Source organism: Battus philenor, unplaced genomic scaffold (genome assembly GCF_028537555.1).
Source record: "Battus philenor isolate CCGP_79_NKW_IND1 unplaced genomic scaffold, ilBatPhil1.0.hap1 SCAF_27, whole genome shotgun sequence".
NCBI lineage: Eukaryota > Metazoa > Arthropoda > Insecta > Lepidoptera > Papilionidae > Battus > Battus philenor.
Genome location: NW_027181690.1, coordinates 10642415 through 10665533, shown reverse-complemented (window position 1 = coordinate 10665533; position 23119 = coordinate 10642415). Strand labels below are relative to the sequence as shown.

At 34.1% G+C, this 23119-nt stretch overlaps 1 protein-coding gene across 1 annotated transcript in view; it reads right to left on the bottom strand.

The window, feature by feature from the left end:
* Positions 1–22779, bottom strand: part of Fatp3 (Fatty acid transport protein 3) — a 34733-nt gene extending 11954 nt beyond the window's left edge. Inside the window, exons 1-3 of the mRNA XM_068768849.1 lie at positions 22695–22779; positions 8690–8934; positions 26–176 (exon numbers count right to left, since the gene is read on the bottom strand). Coding sequence (XP_068624950.1) covers positions 26–176; positions 8690–8904 — 366 coding nt within the window. The 5' untranslated portion in view covers positions 8905–8934; positions 22695–22779. The remainder of the gene's footprint in view (positions 1–25; positions 177–8689; positions 8935–22694) is intronic.
* Positions 22780–23119: the final 340 nt, after the last annotated feature.

Genomic DNA, 23119 nt, shown 5'->3' with positions numbered 1-23119 from the left:
TGTAAGGATTAACAGAATAGCTTACCTCACGAAACGTCAAAAATCTATCATCCATTACGAAAGCCTTCTTATCAGGATCCATCTTGACGACTTCCGCCCATCTGCTCACCACAGTTATACCACGCCGTTCCCATCTCCCTATCCTGAACATGGTAGCGAGAAGGACTCGAACACCGCTGAAAGGGTAAGGATATTAATTTTACTAAAATAAAAACTGAAACTGTTTCTTTATCATCATCAACTAAATTACGTATATAATATATATATACACAGAGAAAGAAGTCGTGGCTTCGTAACATTAGAGAGTGGACCGGAATCGCCAGCGCTGCTGAGCTATTACGCAGAACTAAAAATAAGGAAGAGAGCAGGAAGCTGATAGCCAACCTCCACTAGTTGGAGAGGCACTTCAAGAAGAAGATATATACTCAAGTATTTTTCTATGTATGTATGTGTGTATAGTAATGTATGTATTTGTATGTATATATATTCTAAACTGCCCTCTCCTTCATGTCTCTCATCTCCATCCAAAGGTTGTCTGGTAGAGATCGCTTCGAGTAATAATACCACCTCGTGTATCTCCATATAAATTGTTCCGTTGTTTATTTATTATCATTGGTGTATAATAAAGGGGTAATAAATAAATATCCACTTCTGAACATAGGTCTCCCTAAAGATTTAAAGATTCCATTGGATGTAGCATTTGTCAAGCATCTTTCGTGGATTTTAAACCAGTCATCTGTCCATTTTGTTGGTGAACGTTCAATACCGTGGTTGGCGGTTGGTGATGTCCAATAATTTGAAATTTTAAGCAGACCACTTATGTAATGTAAAATAAACTTAAATAATAACATTGGACATTATATGCATAAAAGTGTAGAGTTGTCAATGTCTTTATTAAAGTTATTTAAAGAAATCTTTGCGCATTTAACGTGAAGCTGTTGCATGACAAGATAACGAAATCATCACGATAATTGGATCTTATTATTTATTATATTTATATATATTAGGATATATTTGTGTATAATTATAGTAAGTAGTAGCCGTTAGTATATTTATATAAAGTGTTTTTTATGTAATTATTTTCCTTCTAAATTTGATTTTACTTTTTTTATTTTACATTACTTGTTTTACCTTTATTTATTTATCTCCAAACCGCCTGACGGTTAACTGGTAAAGAAAGCCTTCGGCATTAAGTTCGCCGCTGTACATTAATTGTGTAAAAAATATTTTAAATAAATAAATAAATGAACTCATTTATTTATCACATAATAAACATATCATCATATCAGCTTATAGACGCCCACTGCACAGCATAGGCCTCCGTCAAAGATCACCACGGTGATCATCATCGGTCTTCAGCATCCAGCGATTTCCCACAATCTTAACAATGTCGTCAGTACATCTAATGGGGGCGCCATGTCTACTATCACCAAAGCTATGATGTAAATCAATCATCAATCATTAGCTGATGATGAACGTATGCTTCGCGTAAAATTGTTTTTTTTTTTATAAAAAAAAATAATGTCCGCAATCCACAGTGATGTGTGGACATACTAATTTTTTAATATCTCCAATTATCTCCCCTCTGGGAGCCATTTACAAAGACAGCGATTCTCAATCTTTAATACGCGTATTATATTAATAAAATTTTAAATAAAAATATTTGTAAATTTACATATAATGGATTTAAAATTAAATCATTTTTGCCGAAACTCTTTATAAAACTGTATATCAGCTACTGTATCAAAATATAAATATTCTTCATTCGAATACGCTTTCATAAGCATTTTCAAAACGTCAATCAACGTAAAATGTCGGCATTGTTGTACAGGAAGCAACCACCTACCCAGAAGGCAGTTCTGCTGAGACGAGATAGAAACTCAAAGGTTCTCTTTACAAATATAGTTTTATAGTCTGCGACAATAATTAGCTTGCTGAGTGAGCATCAAAATTTAATTCCACGCATTAATATCAGTATAGTATTCCTGAATAGAATATTATAACTTTTTCAGTAATATTTTTTTAATATTGTTTTTAAATCTCTATTGACATATCAGACGCCCACTTTAAGAACCACCCACTTGAGAACCTTTCGGCCCTGACGGCCACTTCGAACACTCACTTACTTTTTATAAAACTATATTTGTACAGAGCAACGAGAGAGAGAGAGAGAGAGAGAGGGAAAGTTTCTCTGGCTCTTAGCAAACTGCCTTCCGACAGAGGTAGCTTCCTGTAGGGACAACAATGTCGACATTTTATGTTGATTGACAATTCAAAAGTGTAATAGCCCATTCGAATAAAGAATGTTTTGATTTTGATTTTAAATAATAAACAGTGGAACGGTGGTGTCGTTAAAATAACTGACGGTGCGGATTTCTCAGTTACATTATTGCATTGGTAGGTTGCTTCGCTTGTTCACCGTCGAAGCATTTTTAAACGGTTTTATTTAGTTCGACCCGCACAGAATTTATTTGTTTGGGTCAAAATTAGAAATTGAAATTTAAGCACCTTCCCGATGTCAGATTGATCTGAAATTTGGTACACATATTTAATTTAGATGACAATACAATATAAAAAAATCAATAACATTAGAAATCTAAGATGGCCGCCGATACAAAATGGCGGATTACATATTTTTCCTTAACCCTCTCAATATGGGTATCAAATGAAAGGGCTACACTAGTAAAACACGATGATTATGTCAAAATTTAAAATTCAAAATGGACGCCGTTCCAATATGGCGTACTAGGTACATATTTTTCCACAACAACCATAATATGGGTATAAAAACTGTTTAACTTAAACGTTTTTTAATGTATTTATTAAGAGTAATAATTCTTCGACTCTTCTAGGTGTGTACTTCTTTATGGATAATTATAAAATTCTTTGAGAGAATTTATTATAAAAAGCTATAGTAAATCCCAAAACGATTAATTAAAAGTGAAATGATGTAACTAAAAAAGGTTGGGAAGCACTCGGTTAGGATATTGCCGAGATCAAGGTCCACTCGATTGTAGCACCTCACTGGCGCACATACAATAGGGTAATGGCTTACATCCGGGCACGACAGCGACGACACGCTAGTAGGCAATTGGAGCGATGTTTCAACACCTTTAATTCAGGTGCCGGAGGTCAGGAAATTGATTTATCACTTACAAATTGAATAGCAATTTAAATTTTTTATAAAGCTAGAAATGAGACAACTGTATATCTCTTCTATTATATAACGAAAACATAATTAAATATACTTTTTATATGACTAGCCTTTAACTGCTGCACAAAAGGCATTTGCGGATTCCGTGGATTCGAGATGGTTTCCATCTTCTTCCTCAAAGACCTACTTTGAGACAGCCTCTTTTCACCCAAATCCTCTCAAAGCTAGTGCATCTTCCTATTCCCCACGTACCTCTCCCAAGGTCACGAAGAAGCATCACATAGACATTCTCGTCGCTCCCTGATGAGTTTCCACAATCTAAGCGCCACACACGCTGCAGACCCATACAACACCGCAAGCGCAGGTCCCACTATAATAACATCTTGAGCGATCCTAGGTCGGTTACATATCCTCTATTAAATCGCCGAGTGGTTCAAGCTGCCATCTCTCACCATACACCTACACGAGTAGAGCTGCCACCTTCGTACGAACTTCATCTTGCAACTCGAGTTTGATCCAGAAAACTTTTTTGGATATTCACGAACCCATCCGTTTCGTGAAGTCACTGATGAAGCTGTTAAAGACCCCAGGCTAACAAAATCAACAGAAACAATAGTATAGCCGTTATATTGTTTTCAGAAACAATTTTAATAATTCACTGTATTAAGGCTAGGTTTTTAATACAGTACTTCTAGGACCCTTTTCGAAGATATATTCAAGGTAACATGGAGTAGCTGAATGCGAAGATCTTTCATAATTTATTCATATGTCCCCAAGATGGTGCAGAGGGCGTCCACAGAACGTCGCCATCCCGAGCGGTCTTGAGCCTCGCGCTTTACTTCGCTCCACGTCATTCCAACTGCCTTCACTTCTGCAGTGATCGTTCGCCGCCAGGTTTGCTTTGGGCGGCCACATATTCGCTTTCCTTGAGGATTCCATTCTATAGCTTGCCTCGGTATGTGATCAGGATCCCTTCGGAACATGTGGCCTATCCAGTTCCTCTTGAGGCGTTTGATCTGCTGGTCGATCGGCATCTCAGTGCATCGTTTTCAGAGATGTACGTTAGAGACTGTCTCAGGCCAGTATATACCGAGAATATGTCGAAGACAGTTGTTAACGAAGACTTGGAGCCGACTCGAGATATCTTTGGTGTCATTCCACGTCTCGCATCAATATAGCAACACGGTTTTCACATTAGACCGGAATATTTTGAGCTTAATTCTCCTAGTCAGTTTCCAAGATTGCCATACAGAACGGAGCCGGAGGCTGTCGTTCTCTTGGAGATTTACAAACGATGTCCTCTTCGGTGCCTCCTGATTTCGATATTACGCTGCTGATGTAAGTGAATATATGGACTCTCTCCTCTCTCTGTGCCAATAAGCAACGGCAAGGAACCTTTTGCTTCGTATCTCATTTCTTGGGTCTTCAAAGATCTTTAGGGACCCCTATATCTTGTAGTGGGCGTATATCAGGTAATTTAATGAAGATAAAGGGATATTTTAAAAGAAGAATTATGGGTGCCGGAGAAATCATTTTGACATTAAAATCTCTTCGATTGTCTAATGTTTGTAAGTAAACTTTTATGTTCTTAAATATAATACAATATAATACAACTTGTAAAGGATAATAGAAACCATTATTAGTTTATAATGTAATCTGTACTGTAAATAAAAAAAAATTATTTGCAATACAAATTTTTATAGTTTAAAAATTGATTCATTCATTGCATTTGAAATTAGTTCAAAAACACACTTTCTCTCTCATACAGTGGTCAAATTAAAACCACATTGCACGTAATAAAATGTCAATTGAAACGTGGACAGCACTGGATTGTACCAGAGCGGCATGACTACGAGGCGTCGATTGCAGCGCGAATAATTGCGGTCAACTGAAATCCGACCCTACCCTTCTCGTATGGTACCCTGGTACTTCTAAACATATGTACATGATTTCTTTCATTCAAGTTTTTAAACGGGCTCTCTCTTCATTCATGAGTTTCATGAGAAATTTATTTTTCGCAGTGAGATAGGTTTTTTTTTATTAATACTAATTTGTATCGCTAAAGTTTTTTTTTATTATTTTTTTTTCGCTTTTACTAAGCGCAGACAGTTGGGAGAGGGTTGCCGCTATTTGATACGGATCTTAATTCTCCCAGCTAAGAGGCACGACAGCGTTTTACATAATTTTTACAATTTTTCTTACACAATTTTCTCTAATGGGTAAATACAGCTAAAATTTATGCATATTAACAATATAATTTGTAACTTTTACTCAATTATATATTAGTTGGTACATTATTTTATTTTAAATCACTGCCCAAGCGCTACAGACCGTTAAATGCCTTGAGATTTAGGACAATGTGCCGGGCCAACTAATCAAAAGATTCTGCTGTAGATTTTTTCTTAAGAAGGTCCGGTAAGTTGAACGAACGAATGAATACTAAGATTTTCACATAAGATCACGTCGTTACGTCTTTTGGAGTCTTTTGAGATAGGTAGTTGTTAGTTAGCAAGTTATTTATTTATTAGGGCGACCGGAAAGTAATGTCGTTTTTGTTAACATATTTTACATTGATTTGTATACTAGATGGCAAAAGGTTATTTGATTACGAAGGTGAATAAATTGTTGATTACAAATAAAAACTTGTTAAAAATGTAGTCGTGTGAATTTAACTTAAGCGATATTACTTTCCAGTCCCCCTATAATATTTATTCAAATAAACTGTACAATTTAGAATCATTAATCAACAATATAAAATGCCAGTATTGTCTTCAGGAAGTAACGTAGTCTCGGAAGGAAATTCAGCTGAAAGGAGTTGGCAAGGAACCCAACAGTCGCTCTTTTCAAATACAGCTGTTTATTTGGTCGCAAATTACAAATAATTATTAACTTTAATGTACGGTACACTCTATCTAAAAACGGTTGGTTTTATAGATAATAAATACATTTAAAAAACTTTTAAGTTAAACGGTTTTTTGATACCCATATTGTAGTGGTTGTGGAAAAATATGTACCTAGTGCGCCATATTGGAACGGCGACCATCTTGAATTTTAGATTTTGACATAATCATCGAGTTTTACTCGTATAGCCCTTTTATTTGATACCCATATTGAGGGGGTTAAGAAAAAATATGTAATCCGCCATTTTGTTTCGGCGGCCATCTTATATTTATAATGTTATTGATTTTATTATATTGTATTGTCATCTAAATTAAATGTGTGTACCAAATTTCAGATCAATCTTACAACGGGAAGGTGCTTAAATTTCAATTTCTAATTTTGATCCAAATAAATTCCGTACGGGTCTAAATAAAACCGTTTAATAAATGACGTGATGATAATGTAATAAGAAAAAGGATTTAAAATTCAAATTACTACATATTAAAGTTAATTATTATTTACTATCTATTCCTGTAGACTTTACTGCCAATATTTATTGGAATTCAAATTTAAAAAAAAATTAATATAGCCTATTTCCAAGTGATCACTTTAGACTTAAATATTTAATGGAATCAGGCGTTACCTTGCGGAAGTCCATCCTAAGTAAGAAAAGGACCAATATTTAGCCACTTCCGCGCATACAGTGGTAGTCGTGCAGTGGAATGGAAATATGAATATAACTTACGCGTAAGAGAGGGTATAATAAAAATAGCCCACGTGATCGGTCACGCGACTTTGAGTGGTAGTGGCGGGAGGAGATGGCATATAAACAACAAGCGGCGACGGACTGAGTTCGCTCAGTGTTTGGCACTAATCGGTGTAACATAACTCCTGAAGATGCCCTGTGGAGGGGTGAAACACGTTGAGTGGTTTAACGGTGGTAGTTGTGTGATTCGCACTGTTTTCCGCATACGCATTTATCAGCGGGCTGGCGGGCGGTGCACTTTGTTGCACGACTACCACTGAATGTATGGAAGTGGCTAAATATTGGTCCTTTTCTCACTTTAGACTTAGCAATAGGTATAAAGGCTTGAAGGCAATTTGCTGATAATTTAAATAGGAAACTTATTTAGACGTTTTTAATTTTAGTTATAGAATGTCCACCGCTGGACGTCGGCGTACCCCGTAGGTTTTTAAATTGACCGATAAGAAGCGACATGCATCCAAAGGCTTTCGATGACCTTTAGGAAAAAGCCTAAGGTTCTATTGACTGTCTGTTTTGCAAGTTATATCACCTGCCAACTTTCACTTCAACTTGACTTGCTAGGCTATATTTCAGTCATGGCGACAGGCAATAATTATGCAGGCCATATAATTTCAGCAGTTAAAATGATCGTGCATCGCTTGTGCAACCTTTAGGGTCAAAAGGTTCTCGGGGGTCGACCACGAGACGGTAGACGTGGCGTGACCCTCACTAGGTAGACCGACAACATAGTTAAGTTCGCAAGAATCCGCTGCTACCTTACAGGAGGCTTTCACCGGATGGAAAGAGGAATAAGGAGAAGAAAATCATGTTAACGTTGATTTCGTTCACAATGGCCAATAGAACAAATGGATCAAACTCTAATAAGGTCGATGATGTCGTCTCCCGTAAAAAGAACAGCAACAAAGCAATACTAGTTTTTGTATATCTAATATATAAAATTCTCGTGTCACGGTGTTCGAACTTGAACTCCTCTCAAACGGCTTGACCGATTTTTACCAAATTTTATATACGTATTCAGTAGGTCTGAGAATCGGCTACTATTTACTTTCCATACCCCTAAGTGGTAAGCGTGGTCTACCCCTAATTTTTTTTTTTGGTTTTTATTTTATTATGATACAGCATACAAAAATACATACAACCCTAAATTTTCACCCCTCTACTATCAACCCTTAATTTTTTTTTGCAAAACAACGTTTGCGGGATCAGCTAGTTGACGATATTATCAGTGTAGCCACACAAAAATACGCACACTCGCCACAAATGCCGGAGCGCCTTTTACTGCTACAAAATGTACAGAACGCGCGCACGGATCCGAGTGATAGGCACTACTATTATGGCTCCGCCCCACTCGGATCCGAGTGATGAACACTGTATTAAAGTTTTAGACAGAATAAGATTATATGTTTTACCTGTTTGTAACGATAGTCGATAGCCACTGTTATTCCATGGACATTTACAAACACGTGAATTTTAGGACGCAGGGTGTAGATGGCGTCTTATCTAAACTAGGTTTTGGTATCAAGCTTGATATATCTCTTAGGAGCCTGTACTCAGACCTCCGAGATGGTACCCCCCAAAGTGAACGTCGATTAAAGCTGTCATTGTAAGTATTTAGACTCCAGAACGTTCGGAAGGGTTTCGTCTTGATTGGTTGCTATTATGTGTGAGTAATGTATGTGTATTATGTGCATATGTGCGTATACCCTCGCGTCAGTGTGGGTGGGTGTGTGTGTGGTGCGCGCTCGTATGTGTGCCGTGCGTGTAACGAGCGCTCGTATGTTTGTGTGCAGTATCTGTACATTTGATCTTTGATACAAAATTTTTGGTTTCATTATTTAAAAAAAAAAAACATTTAGACAAAAAATTTAATGTAAAGGTGATATACTCACATAGCGTCCCGTTTATACGTCTTGCTCCAGATGTACACCCACTGGTATCTATTCCCGGTCATCAGGTAAACTGCCATCATCACCAGGATCCCCATCACCATCGGGTACCCGTACGCCAGCCATGCCAGGAGCGTTGTGCATATTGCGATTGATGTCAGAATAACTCCCTTCTTTTTTTCAGCTTCCTCAAAACGCGCTTCTGTTTTCTCCGCCATCGCTTCTATTCTTCTTGCATATTGAACTATCTGTGACAATTGTAACATAATAAAATATATTTATTTTTAATGTTAATTTTAAAAAAATCAGTTCATCTTAAGTAAGAAAAGGACCAATATTTAGCCACTTCCGCACATGTAGTGGTAGTCGTGCAACAAAGTGCACAGAGACTCTGTATTTGGCACTAATCGGTGTAACATAACTCCTGAAGATGCCCCGCGGAGAGTGTATATATATATACATATATATATATAAACAAACAAACATACATAAAGAATGTTATAGAATCTATGAAGCAATATCGATGATATAAAAAGAAGTTGTAATAATGTAAAGAGAAACAGACACACACACACACACACAGAGAGATAGATGTGAGAGAGATAGATATATGTCAATGTGTATATATATGTATGTTGTATATATATTATACGGACATCCGATGTAAAATTAAAACAAAAAATATAAAAAAAAATTATAATATACAATAATAATGTGGACGACACTAGAAAGTACCAGAGCGGCATAAATTCAAGGCGTTAATTGCAACGCGGATTATTGAGGTCAACTTCAATCCGAACCTACCCATCTGTTATGTTACCCTGGTACTTTTCAAAATATGTACAAAGGCTTTAGTGATTCTTTCATTTTAACCAACCAGGCCCTTTTACGTTCTCATGGTAAATGACGCTCTAAATTTCAAATAGAAATCTAATTTCAAATTTGAAATGGTAAGTTACATGTTATTTTTAAATCAGCAACGGTAGCCCAGAGATAAGGACAGGGAATTTCAATTGCACGTCGCCGATTCGATTCCATATACAATCTTATATAATTCACACTTTATTTATTAATTATATAGGATTTCCACTGCAGATAATTAAGTTTCCAACAGATGGCCAGGATCCAATGCGTACTATAATACCACACTGCGATCGCCAACCCGCTTGCCAAGCGTGGCGATTATATATCCTCCCATAGATATATTTGGAGGAAATAAAATCGGTAAAAAAACTTTTAAGTTAAACGGTTTTTAAACGGTTTTATTTGATACCCAAATTGTGATGGTTGTGGGAAAATATGTACCTAGTCCGCCATATTGGAACGGCGTCCATCTTGAATTTTAAATTTTGACACAATCATTGTGTTTTACTAGTGTAGCCTTTTCATTTGATACCCATATTGAGGGGGTTAAGGAAAAATATGTAATCCGCCATTTTGTATCGGCGGCCATCTTAGATTTATAATGTTATTGATTTTATTATATTGTATTGTCATCTAAATTAAATGTGTGTACCAAATTACAATTCAATCTGACAACGGGAAGGTGCTTAAATTTCAATTTCTAATTTTGACCCAAACAAATTCCGTACGGGTCGAACTAAATAAAACCGTTTTTAAATATGCCTTGTAGTGGGTGTCTATGAGCTGAAACTATGAGGAAAACTATCTAGAATAATTGGTTATGTACTAACAAAGATAAATAGCTTCAGAAACACTAAAAGACGTAATGATATTACAGTAATAAAAATCGTTTTCAAAATTCGAATCACTACATAAATCAATTATTGTTTACTATCTGTTTATTTCTATATATGTAATGACAAAAGTAAAATCTTTTTTTAATGGCCAATGTTACCTGTGAAGTAACATATGTAAGGACTTAGTTTACAGCAGTGATTCCCAAAGTGGTCTATATCGACCCCTAGGGGTCTATGACAACCTGCAAGGGGTCTACGTCAGCGAAAAATTTGGGGGTCCATGAAATGAAAATGGGGGTCCACGATAGTGGATCTCAACACATACACTGATAGTACCTATTTACTTACATCATACTATCTTATAATATCAAAACATTTACATTATTTATAAAAGTACCTAGAAGTAGTATTTTAAGTAGTTTTAATTTAAATTCAATTAATAAATGTATAAATTAACATGCGTTTTTAATTTAAGTTTTTAACACTAAACTTCACTACAGTTAGAAATTTACAGGAATCTATATCTGGTAAGTAGGAGGTCTACCCAACACGGAAAAACATGGCAAGGGGTCTACGAAACAAAAAAGTTTGGGAAACTCTGGTTTACAGAATTTATAATATTTTCAGGTTAAAATTTCTTTTTATTTTCTCCTTTATGCTTCACAACTTCTATTCTTCTCTTATTCTTAGATATCTCCATTTATCACTTACTATTATTACTGAGGTGTTACATCGCTTTTTATTTTTGAAAATCATAATACTTTATATCAAAACTTCAGTTACTATTTAGTAGTGTCTATTTTATTTCTTATTTATTAATATCCTATCTGTTTATTTAAATTTCTGATTTTATAAAATCACAGTAAGTTTAACTTCCTTGATCGTGGGTTTCTTACTCCACCTTATTTATATATATTGCACTCTAAATAAATGCCTCGCGAATACCGCAGAAACACAGGGCGACGAGTCGTCATCTATTAGCGAGTCGATGTTCCTATCCTGTACACTTTTAACCAATTCTCTTTCACAGACAGACCGAAGTCCTCTAAATACCGGACAGTCTGTCACCAGGTACACCACAGTGGTCCATTGCAAATCACAGGTGCACATAATATAGTTTTAGGTGAAAAACGTGTTGAGTAATTTGGCGGTGGCGGTTGTGTGATTCGCATTGTTTGCCTCATACTCATTTATCAGCGGGCTGGTGGGCGATGCACTTTATTGCACGACTACCACTGCATGTACGGAAGTGGCTAAATATTGGTCCTTTTCTTACTTAGGATGGATTTCCGCGAGGTAACGCCTGATTCCATTAAATCTTAATATATATAAATCTCGTGTCACAATGTTTATACTCAATGGACTTCTAAACCACTTAACCGATTATAATAAAATTCGCACACCATGTGCAGTTCGATCTAACTTGAGAGATAGGACAGTTTAAATCTCAAATTATAGTCGCAATTTTAATTTATTGCTAATTATTGTCTGTTATTATTTGACAGTCACAATTATCTGTTAACTCCAAATGATTCTACCAGATGTCGATACCTTTCGACTGGGTTGAGTAAGTAATCAATAGATGGCGCTGCTATGGTAAATCTACGAACGTGTCATATAAGCTACATTTTAACAGCATAATTACCACGTGTTGTTGACGCTATAAAATTAATTAAATTTATTTTGTAGTGAACGAAATACCGTATAATTCAATTATTTCCACTTTTTAAATTTTCACAGCAACGCGTGGCCGGGTCAGCTAGTATGTTATAGTTTTGTCTAAATAACTTTCCCATCTTAATATTTATGTAGTCACCGATAGATGGCGCTTTTTCCAAAAATTAAATAATTAAATTCGTGTTTCATATTATCTCCCTTATATCACTTAACCTCATTCTTTCATTGAAAACAAAGAAACCCACCAGCGCAATGAAATGTTGTTTAAGTCCAAACAAAATAACATTTTTCATGGAAATGAGACAATGGCATATCATTGTCGCTTTGTCTTCGGTTTAACGAATTGAAACTTTACTGAATCGAAGAAGATACTTCGTAATAGAATAATAAACTAAAATCACTTAAAAATATGTGATATATACCCAATTTTAGTGAATATATGTAACAAATTAATATAGTTTATGAGAAATCAGTGTGTCATACACTAAATATTCTAATGCATTTAAAGTTATATAACACTGTGATAAAAAAGTATTTGTTTATAAAATATAAATTCTTTATTTATTCTTCCAAATCAATTTCATCCACTTAAAAGTAACTCCGATAAAACGCGCTTTTACCAACGCTTTTTCCAGTCTTCGAAACAGTCTGGTTATTCTTTTTTCGGGATAGCCTTTTAGATCTTCGATTCGGTTTTTATCTCCTCAATCTTGTCAAAACCTTCCAGCATTGGCGTTTCGTGTGCTGAATAGTTAGAAACCGCCAAATTAGGCGGATACGGTGATCGCGGAATGATATGAGTCGAGTTTTTGGCGAAAAACCAATGCAGTATGACATCGACCAACCGAGAATCGACGCCTTTGAGATACAAAACATCCTTCATAACGATTTCTGCTGCGCCAAATGATATTCCAACACTATCAGCTAGGTCTCATATTGTCAATTATAATTTTTCAGGCATTAAAATTGATTTTTGGATGTTGTCCATGTCGGTTTTGAATGACAGTTTCACCTTCCTTTTTTATCACAGTAATATAACTTTGTTCATTTGTGCGAAGTTACGGAAGTGGCTTCAATGAGTTCATCATCAACACTTCCGCCATAGAAGGTCCTCATAATTATCCGTACATTTCTAAGGAGTTAGTGTCTTATTAAAAGACGTTTGTAACACTTTATCAATTTATTTAACACAAGAACAAATATTTATTAGCGCTTGAGTGCGAGCAAAAAGGACGTGCATTCGTCGTAGGACTCTGGGGTGCAATGTGCTCTGCGACCGAGTGAAAGCGGGCAATAGAACAAAGGCGCAAAAGAAACAAAAGAAACAAAAGTAACAAAAGGTCTGCGCCCGCGTCACCGGTGCGTGCATGTGCTCGCTGCACTAATTCGGCACACTAAGTTCGCCCGTCGGCTACGCTCGCCCACAAAATCTTACACCTATTATTCATTCAGACATCACATCAGTATATATACGACTCCCACATTTCCAATATGTCCGGTTGAAAGCGGCTTGCGTATAGCGTGTTAAAGATGATCAGATAAAGATTGTCTGTCCGCCTTGTCCACCTACGCTGCTCTTGCAGGTTTGTGATCTCTTCTCCAGAACATTAAAGCTTTAGCAAATTTTACATGATTTTGCTTTTACAAATCATAAAAAACTATGGTAAATTTATTTATAATATGTATAGTCTTCCTCTATTTATCCAAATTAATTTGATCCCTTTCAAAGTCCTCGAAATAGTAGGAATAGTCATTTATCGATATAGCCTTCAAGAACTTCGAATCGGTTTTTATGTCCTCAATAGTGTCAAAACGGTCACTCCATTAGCTTTTTGGAGTTTACTGAATAGCTAGAAGCCGCACGGAGCCAAATTAGGCTAATAGGAAAGTTGTGGAACGATATCAGTCGAGTTTTTGATGTTTTTTTTAAAAAAAAAATCTAGCGATTTTGGCATTAATCGACTTGACGCGTTTTACATAATTGAAGTATTTGACAAAAACATTTGTAACTAAGAGATAGTTAAATCTTTTGAAAAAAAGACGCTTAGCAAATGTTATATACAGTTTATCTGCCTTCATAATGCACAGGAGTTTTAAATTACAATTCCATCTTACTTTTTGAACACAGTAGTATATATAGCTCGTGTATGTTGGTAACCGAAAATAGTGTGTTATAACTGCAGATAAAAACCTTATACTGTGATAATTGAGGAGATATAAGAGTCGATGCAAAGAAGTGATTAAAAGTAAATGATATTATGTGAAGATTTACAAAAGAGAATGACAAAAAAAGTAAATGTGATAATAATTATAAAAGACGAAAGTACTTTTCCAAAAATAAGACAGAATTGTAAGATGTTCCTCAATAACGGTGGTCAGAAATAAATAGTGCGTCCATAGCTTTTTATTTTTACATATTTTACTTTGACATTTGACTTGTTCCTTGTCATATTTTTTTTTTCGATTTAAATTTATTAAAAAGGTTTTATTCAAAACCGTATAAACTGTGTGGCTACAAGGTCTTATAACCTACTTATTATAACTTCTAACTGTCGACTGACTTTGTAGGTTGTATCACAGGTAACACACATTGTTCTTAGAATTTCGTCATTAGACAGAAGATGAGAGAAGAGAGAAATTTTGTAGTTGCAAACGCTGCCATGTTCAATTGGATTTGACAATGAATCTCTTTCTCGAAGTTGGTCAGTAAACAAGTGTATATATATATATATATATATATATATATATATATATATATATATATATATATATATATATATATATATATATATATATATATATATATATATATATATATATAATTAAGGGTTCATCGTAGAGGGGTGAAAATTTAGGTTTGAATGTATTTTTGTATGCTGTATCATAATAAAATTAAAAATAAAATTTAGGGGTGGACCACCCTTATAACTCAGGGGTATGGAAAATAGATAGTAGCTGATTCTCAGACATACTGAATACGTATGTAAAATTTGGTAAAAATCGGTCAAGCCGTTTCGGAGGAGTTCAAGTTCGAACACCGTGACACGAGATTTTATATATTAGATATGTATATAAATATAAATATATATACGTATATATATAAGCCAACGAGATAAACCCACCAATGGTTTTGCATATCAAATACAGAAAAACAGTGATGTTTTGTGACCACATATACTGATTATTTAACTAAATAAAAGTTGAATGCCTTGTTGATTTTATTTTGTCGATTATTAAAATGTAATGAGTCATAAAAAAGCAGATAAACATTACGGTTCACTACCAAATATCAATGTGAACAGCTTTGTGATAATAGAGTTTCAAAGTCAATGTCAGATAACATATGCTTTATAATAACATATATATGTGGGATATAGTGTACATTCAGATTTCAATTACTATCGAAGCGTTTAGAAAAAGTTACAGGCACAGCTAGTCTTATATGTTTTTGTACCCGTACACCCATCTTGGGTAGGACAGTCATTTATTATCTTTAATGATTTTTTTTTACATAATTTTCTTTCATTTCTTTTATTCGTTTTATGTTCTTTCGTACTTTAGTTTTCTTTCCACATTTCTTCTACCTCTCCTTTTCAATTAATTTTCTCTTATATTGGACCATTTTTTCTTCTCCTCATACCTTTATTGTTATAATTTTTATTGCATTCTATTTTTATTTAACGTCTTTCTGGATATTACATATTAAAGTTTATTAGTTTGTTTATATTAGTATTTTTAACATCTACTTAACAATTTTGTTTTACGTCATTAAATCATATATTTTAGCTCTTATTTAGTCTTATTTATTTATTTTATCTTGCAATGAACTATAGTTAATATGAAAAATATTAGGTTCACCGGAAAGTAATGTCGCTTTCTTAAGTTAATTCACACGACTACATTTTTAACAAGTTGTTTTCTAATCAACAATATATTCACCTTCGTTATCAACAACCTTTTGTCATCTAGTTTATAAATCAATGCCGGAGCGGTAAAAAACAATTGTTTTTTTCTGTAAAATATGTCGACAGACACGACATTACTTTTCGGTCCTCCTAATACATGTATATCATATAACTAACTGCCTGTGACATTGTCCGTTATCCAAAAAAATTAAAGTTCTTTTTTCTGTAATCAATTGTCTAAAATAACAGTAGCCTGTGTTACTCCTTATTACATCAACTACCTACCAGTGTAAGTCCCGTCAAAATCAATCCAGACATTTCAAAGATTAGCCGGAACAAACAGACAGACCAAAATTAAAAAAAGGTAATTTTTTGTATATGTATCGTATATGCATATGCATGTAGTAAAAAGCGGTTATTTTTATATTACAAACAGATACTTGAATTTCATTTATTTTATTTTTTTATTATTATAGATTAACGATATATTTGTTTGAGTTTCGCCATTAGTATATTTTTTCCTTCTTTGGCAAAGTCAATAAAGATCTATGTGTGGTGTATATTAAAGAATGTATTTACAAAATATATGAACAGAAATAGCAGATAACATCTAAGTTTTACCGTCAAATTCCAATTGCCAAACGAGTTTTAAATTCGAAAAACAAATACTATGTTGAACCTAAAATTTATTTATAGCCTTGGTGACAATTGTACCTAAATATGGAGTATTCTCACTCGAAGTGATATCATTACATCGACTAAATAATACCACCAGATAAAATAGTAGTACATTGCAACGACATATAACTGTAGAAATAAATATCTTTGCAGAGCGAGATTACTTTTCCCAATTTTATTGCACTGGTAACACTTAAAAACACACACAGGATTTAAATATTTATCATTTTGTTTACACTATTATTATTATTAACTTTAAGTCAAAGCCCCAGGTTATCTGTTACAGAAGTCTTTCATAAAAGATAAATTTTACAATTATTTTAACTACGTAATGTAGTAAGGTACAAATAGATGGCGCTTATATATATCGATGCGCTTAACGGATTTTGATATTATAATTTATATTTCTAATACTTCAATCATTATTGCAGCCTTTAGACGTCCACTACATAGGTTTTACCGGTAAAAATCCACGAGAAGCAATATTATTGCCGATACACTTGATAGGCGGGTTGACACAGTGTGGTATTATAGCCCTCCGATGAATGGTGCTCCCTACCATAAACGGGGCCTTCGAAGTCGCGGGAGTTTAGGGTGAGAGCCCTAAACTCCCACTAGCTTCGGCGACACTGAGACGGACAATGGTTCGACGTGGTCTCGAACCATCGTGATAGCACCACGAGGGTTTCGGGGGTAGAGTAAAAATAGCACGGCACGAGGGAAGACCGCGTGGCGATCCCTGACCGGGAGATACCGCGGTCCCCCGTTTAGCGCAGAGGGCGACCACCGGGGGGAGTTTTGGTGGGTAGGAATCCCACATACCCCTGTCCTCCCCCCAGAGGCAGGGCATCTTGAATATCGGAAGATTTCCCCCACCGAAACAAAAAAAAAGTTTGGTATTATAGTAAATAGAGGGCGCTGCTGTCCATCCTCTGGAAACTTGTTTTTAAGCAGTGGCAATCCTATATAATTATTACACAAAGTGTGAATTACATAAGATTGAGAATCAAACCCGAGACCTATGTCTGCAAGTCTCAGTCCGCTAAGTTACCACTGCCTAAAGAACTTGAATAGTAATCACTAATATGATTTTTAAGTTCCTCTTTATATTCGGTGGCTCTTATAAACTGTTATTAATCTTGTATAGTACACTATACAAGATTAATAACATTTTAAATATATCACATTTATTACTATTTACATCTTTTTTATCGACTACAGGCAAAGCATTTGATTTGTCTCGTCTGATGTTAAGCGATGATGAAGTCTTCGATGCTACATGATTGCCTAGGAGAAACCTATTCACTTTTGACTTGATCAAAGGCGCACACTAGCGCCATCTAGGGAACTATTAAAAAAATAGCTACTAATAGGCAATTAATGCGTAATAGTTCCAATTTCGGCCACGAAATCGCAAGTAGCGCTGTTAAATTATAATATGATGTAAAATTATTCCACTTTTGTATTGAACCACACAACGCAATACACATTCAACTAATCCAAATCTTTTATTCCGGCCCTCATGTTTGTCACAGTACACTCGCATTATTATGTAAATGTTTATTTATATCGAACTCAACATTCAAAATTACCGTTCAGGGAAAGGTTTTAATTAGAAAGTTGTCGTGATATATTTGTAACTGTATCTGACTGGTTTTGTAAATTAAAAAAACATATCTGGTGAAAACATTTCTCCGCCATTTTTTATCTGTACGACAAAATTTATGATAAAAAAAATTTACCGAATTTAGACAGCTGTTTCATCACCCTTGTATATTATTGTTGTTATTGTTTTTCTTTTTTATCTATTTATTGCTTTTGATTGTTTTTCCTAATACCTTATTTTAAAACTCCCAAAAGATCTGGCGATAGTTCTCTTCTTTCATCGTTGAAGCTATGTACTCCTCCTCCATTTTCTTAACTTTGCAACGGTTAGACATAAACATATTTATTTTCATTTATAGGCGAAGCAGCACCTGTCCCGTCTGATGTTAAGCAATGACGAGGTCTATGATACTACATGCTTGTCTAGAAGAAACCTATTCACTCTTAACTTGAAAACTCCCAAGTTATAGCTAGTTGAAACGACGCCGGTAGGTTGTTTCATACCTTGACTGTTCAAACTATATACTATCAAAACTCTTAGCGCGGGTTGAAGATATTTCAACCGAGTATTTATTTTATTTATTTAATATTCTTTATTGTACACGTTAAGACATTTAATAAGTTTTACAATAACATACAAAAAAGTACAATGGGCGGTCTTATCACACAAGGCAATCTCTTACAGACAACCATAATATGGAAAAGGTAAAAGTACTAATAAAGGGTAGTTTACGTGTACAAAAAATACATATTCACAAACAAATGAACATAAACATACATAAACATATACAGACATACATACTTAAACATACATACATACGTATATAACAGAGTATATATATCATGAATCCGTGCGTCTTGTTGTCTGATGGAAAAAAGGAGATACAAAGACCAATTGATGTAACTCCGACACACATATATTTAAATTACATAACTAATATATGTTCCTGTAATAAACTAGTTACCCAGATGATTTGCAAGTTGAAGTGACAATGATCAAACCAAGTAGCGCTCAGAACAGGTGGCAGTTAAGAACTCAAGGCTTTGGAGTCGAGACGACGGGCTGAATTGTCTAAACGAACCCACAAGGACAGAAGGCTTTGTTAATATATTCAAAGGACTTTGGATACAGGTCAACCAACCAACAAGTCCAATTGAAAATAACGGAAAGCCCCTATGTCCAGCTGTAAAATTGTTGGTTGAAATGATGATGTTATATATGAATAATAATTTTTATTTATATATCTTCGATTTCTGTTTAAAAAACAACTCTACACTAGGTTTGTTTCTTAGAATGTCTGAAATAATATTTGAATTTAATTACAGTGATATATAAATATATAAAAAAACAGACTAATAAAAACTATGACAAGTAATAAAAGGACCAATATTTAGCTACTTCCGCACATGCAGTGGTAGTCGTGCAACAAAATGCATTGCTCGCCAGCCCGCTGATAAATGAAAAACACAGAGTGCCAACTCAATTTTTGGCACTAATTGGTGTAACATAACTCCTGAAGATGCCCCGTGGAGGGGTGAAACACGTGTTGAGTGATTTAACGGTGGCAGTTGTGTAATTGGCATTGTTTGCCGCATGCGCATTCATCAGCGGGCTGGTGGGCGGTTCATTTTGTTGCACGATTACCACTGCATGTGCGGAAGTGGCTAAATATTGGTCTTTTTTTACTTAGGATTGACTTCCGCAAGGTAACGCTTGATTCCATTAAAAACCTATGACGATATTAATGTCACAAAACACAGATTAAAAAAGTTAAAGCCACCAAAAAAACGAGCACATCAACATAATTTCTTTGTGCGAATAATAATGAATTCATCAATTCATTTGCGATGTTATTTTTAGGTTACAAATTGTTAATGTGTCTTTCACGATGGGTTTTATAGGAAGGCTCAAAGTAATCCATAGAACAATAAAGGTGAAGACGATGGCTGACATTTACTCGGTGAAAGGAATATTTCTGCTGAATTTCCAGTCTCTAAGCCTAATGTTTCTAGAGATATCGTGATGAATTTGTCAGCACCCATCATTTCAAATAGGACCAAATAGGCCTGCAATGAGTGTATTTCTTCGTGTACCTTAATATGTTTAGGCTCAAGAAGAATGCCTTGTGCACCTGTGAACGAGGAGTTGACCAGAGCGTGATGCGCCTTATCACCGGCTGTGCAATATTTAGCGCGGAAAGAGCGGATTACCAGTTTCTTTTGCAAAATATCTAGAAGAGAACCATCGTCTTAATAGTGAACTACGTAATAAATATATTTTGTTTATTTTTTCGTTTAAAAATTTTTATAAAATAGAAGTAGTTTGAGTTACTCCTTATCACATCAGTTATTTCAGAGATTATCCGGATGAAACATACAAAAAAATGTTAAAAAAAAATAATTTTGGTATATATATCGTATGTATGTATATTAATAGGCATGTATTAAAAAGAGATTTTTTTTAATATCACAAACATACACTCATATTTTATTCATTTGTATATATTAACAATATATTCGTATTAGTTTCATCACCTGTTCAATGTATTTCTTCCTTCTTTAACGAGATAAATAAAAGTCAAGATCTACGTGTGGTGTATACTTAAGAGAGTAATTATAAAAATAAATGATCCAACAGAAATGGCAGATGATATTCATATAGAATGAAAATAGAAATAAAGATGATAAACTGTGATGTAGATAATAATGAAACGGCATTAATATTAAATTAAGGCAAATAAAAATAAATAGCGGAAATAAAAAAACATAAATTAATGTAAATGTAGGATCTTTCAGATAAGGCGATGTACGAAACAAAAAGTGAGGAAATGAACGCAAGACATTGTCAAGAGAAATGAATGGAAGATTTTAAGAAGATGAAAGAGTATGATAATAATAATATTCATTCCAAAGTTGTTGCATAGATAGTCCCTGGTTAATCATGGTAGGGGACAACGAGATGTCCTCAAAGAAGGGATCCATGTCATAAAAACAGCATCTTTCGATTATCTTAAAGAAGTCATTGGACATCCATGCCACTACGGTTTTTATTTTTTTAAGAGTGATTTGTGCAGTTTGATAGTTGATATTTAGTTTCAACAGGTTTGTCACGCAGAAGGCATTTGGTAAAGACCTTTTAACAGTGACTGCACGGTCCAAAGGATCCCTGTGGTAGACCTCTAGTCTACCACAGGGATCCTTTGACCGTGGTTGCACAGACTTATTAAGACTAGGGGCCACTCCGGCAAATCATGAACTGATGGCGGGCCGGCCGCTAGAAGTATAGGTAATTAAATTTTTTTGGTTTTATTCTGGAATAGAATTCAATATTTTTCGAATGTACGAGAGTATTATTTTTGCTGTCGGCGGGCCACCAGTATTCGACCGGCGGGCCGCGGTCTGAGCATCCATGCTTTGGACCATTAGTACGGTTACTCTTTCGATGTGGATAAAATAATATCTAGTATAATTGTTTTAAATGTGTTAGAACTACAGAAAATAAACTTTAAATTCGTAAAATCTAGCAAAATTTTTTTATTTAAAATATTTTCAATTTAAATTTAGAAATGTATAAACTTTTGTCACAGAAATTATCGTGTTCTTATTACGAATTTATTCGAATTGTATGCGAAGATTTAAAATTTAATTCACTTCATAATATATTTATGTAGAAATTTCGAGTATTTTTTTATGATTTTAGTACTTTTTTAGCAAAAGGTTTAATTTTTATAATTTTAGGTTTTATATTACATTGTTACAAAAACCTAAAGATTATTTACATGTATGCTGCTTCATTTGAAATTTAAAATAAAGATTGTTTTATGTCGTATTTTCAATGTTAGTTTATATGTAACCTTTTTCGCAGATTTAAAAATAAAAAATGACAGTATCCACTTATGATAACATAGTAATTAGTTTTGTTTCATGAACTCTTTGAATATAATGTTTTTGTTTTACTGTCGCTTATCGATCTAAATATATAAATAAACTAGCTGTGCTATTACGGCTGCAAAAACAACAATTTTTTTTTTCGTTTAAGAAATTTCTTTAATAAAGTTACCTAAGTTATCCTTTATTAAATTAGCTACCTGTCAGTATAAATCTTGTTAAAATCGGTCCAGCCGTTTCAGAGATTAGCCCGAACAAAGAGACAGACAAAAAAAAATGGAAAATGTAATTTTAATATGTGTACCGTATATATATTCATATGTATATATGAATACATATAAACAGACATTCCAATTTTATTTATTTGTATATATATGTAGATATACTAGATAGAAATCCATTCAACAAATAAGAGTTGAAGAACTAATAAAACTTATCTAAATATCTCCCCTCGTAGAAATGAAGGATCACATTAATATGTTATATTCAGTCATTATTTATCAATTAAAGTCATTATTTACGCGGAATAAAAAGCTAATTATATATTTTACTTACATTTATTTTCTGCAGAACGAAACGCACTTTACATAATTAAATATAAAATTAAAAAAAAAAACAAACAACGCGCAATAAGACGTACTGCGATCAAGAGCTTGATATAAAATGAAATTGAATACAATGTACTAAGGTTACGTACTAGTGTTGTGACATATAACTGTACGATATATCGATAATATAGCTATAATAGCATTTAAGAGAACAGCTATATATTGTAAACGTTGTAATGAGGAAATATTTTAATACTTCATGATAAGATGACATTTGTTTTTTTTATCTACAGATAAAGATTTGCTAAAAAGTTATTTAATCTATATATCTAAATTTTGTTATCTGTGAGACTAATATATAAATAGGTCGAATAATTAATACTGTAAATACAATAATCTCCTAAAAAATTGTTTTATTGATAATAAAGTCAT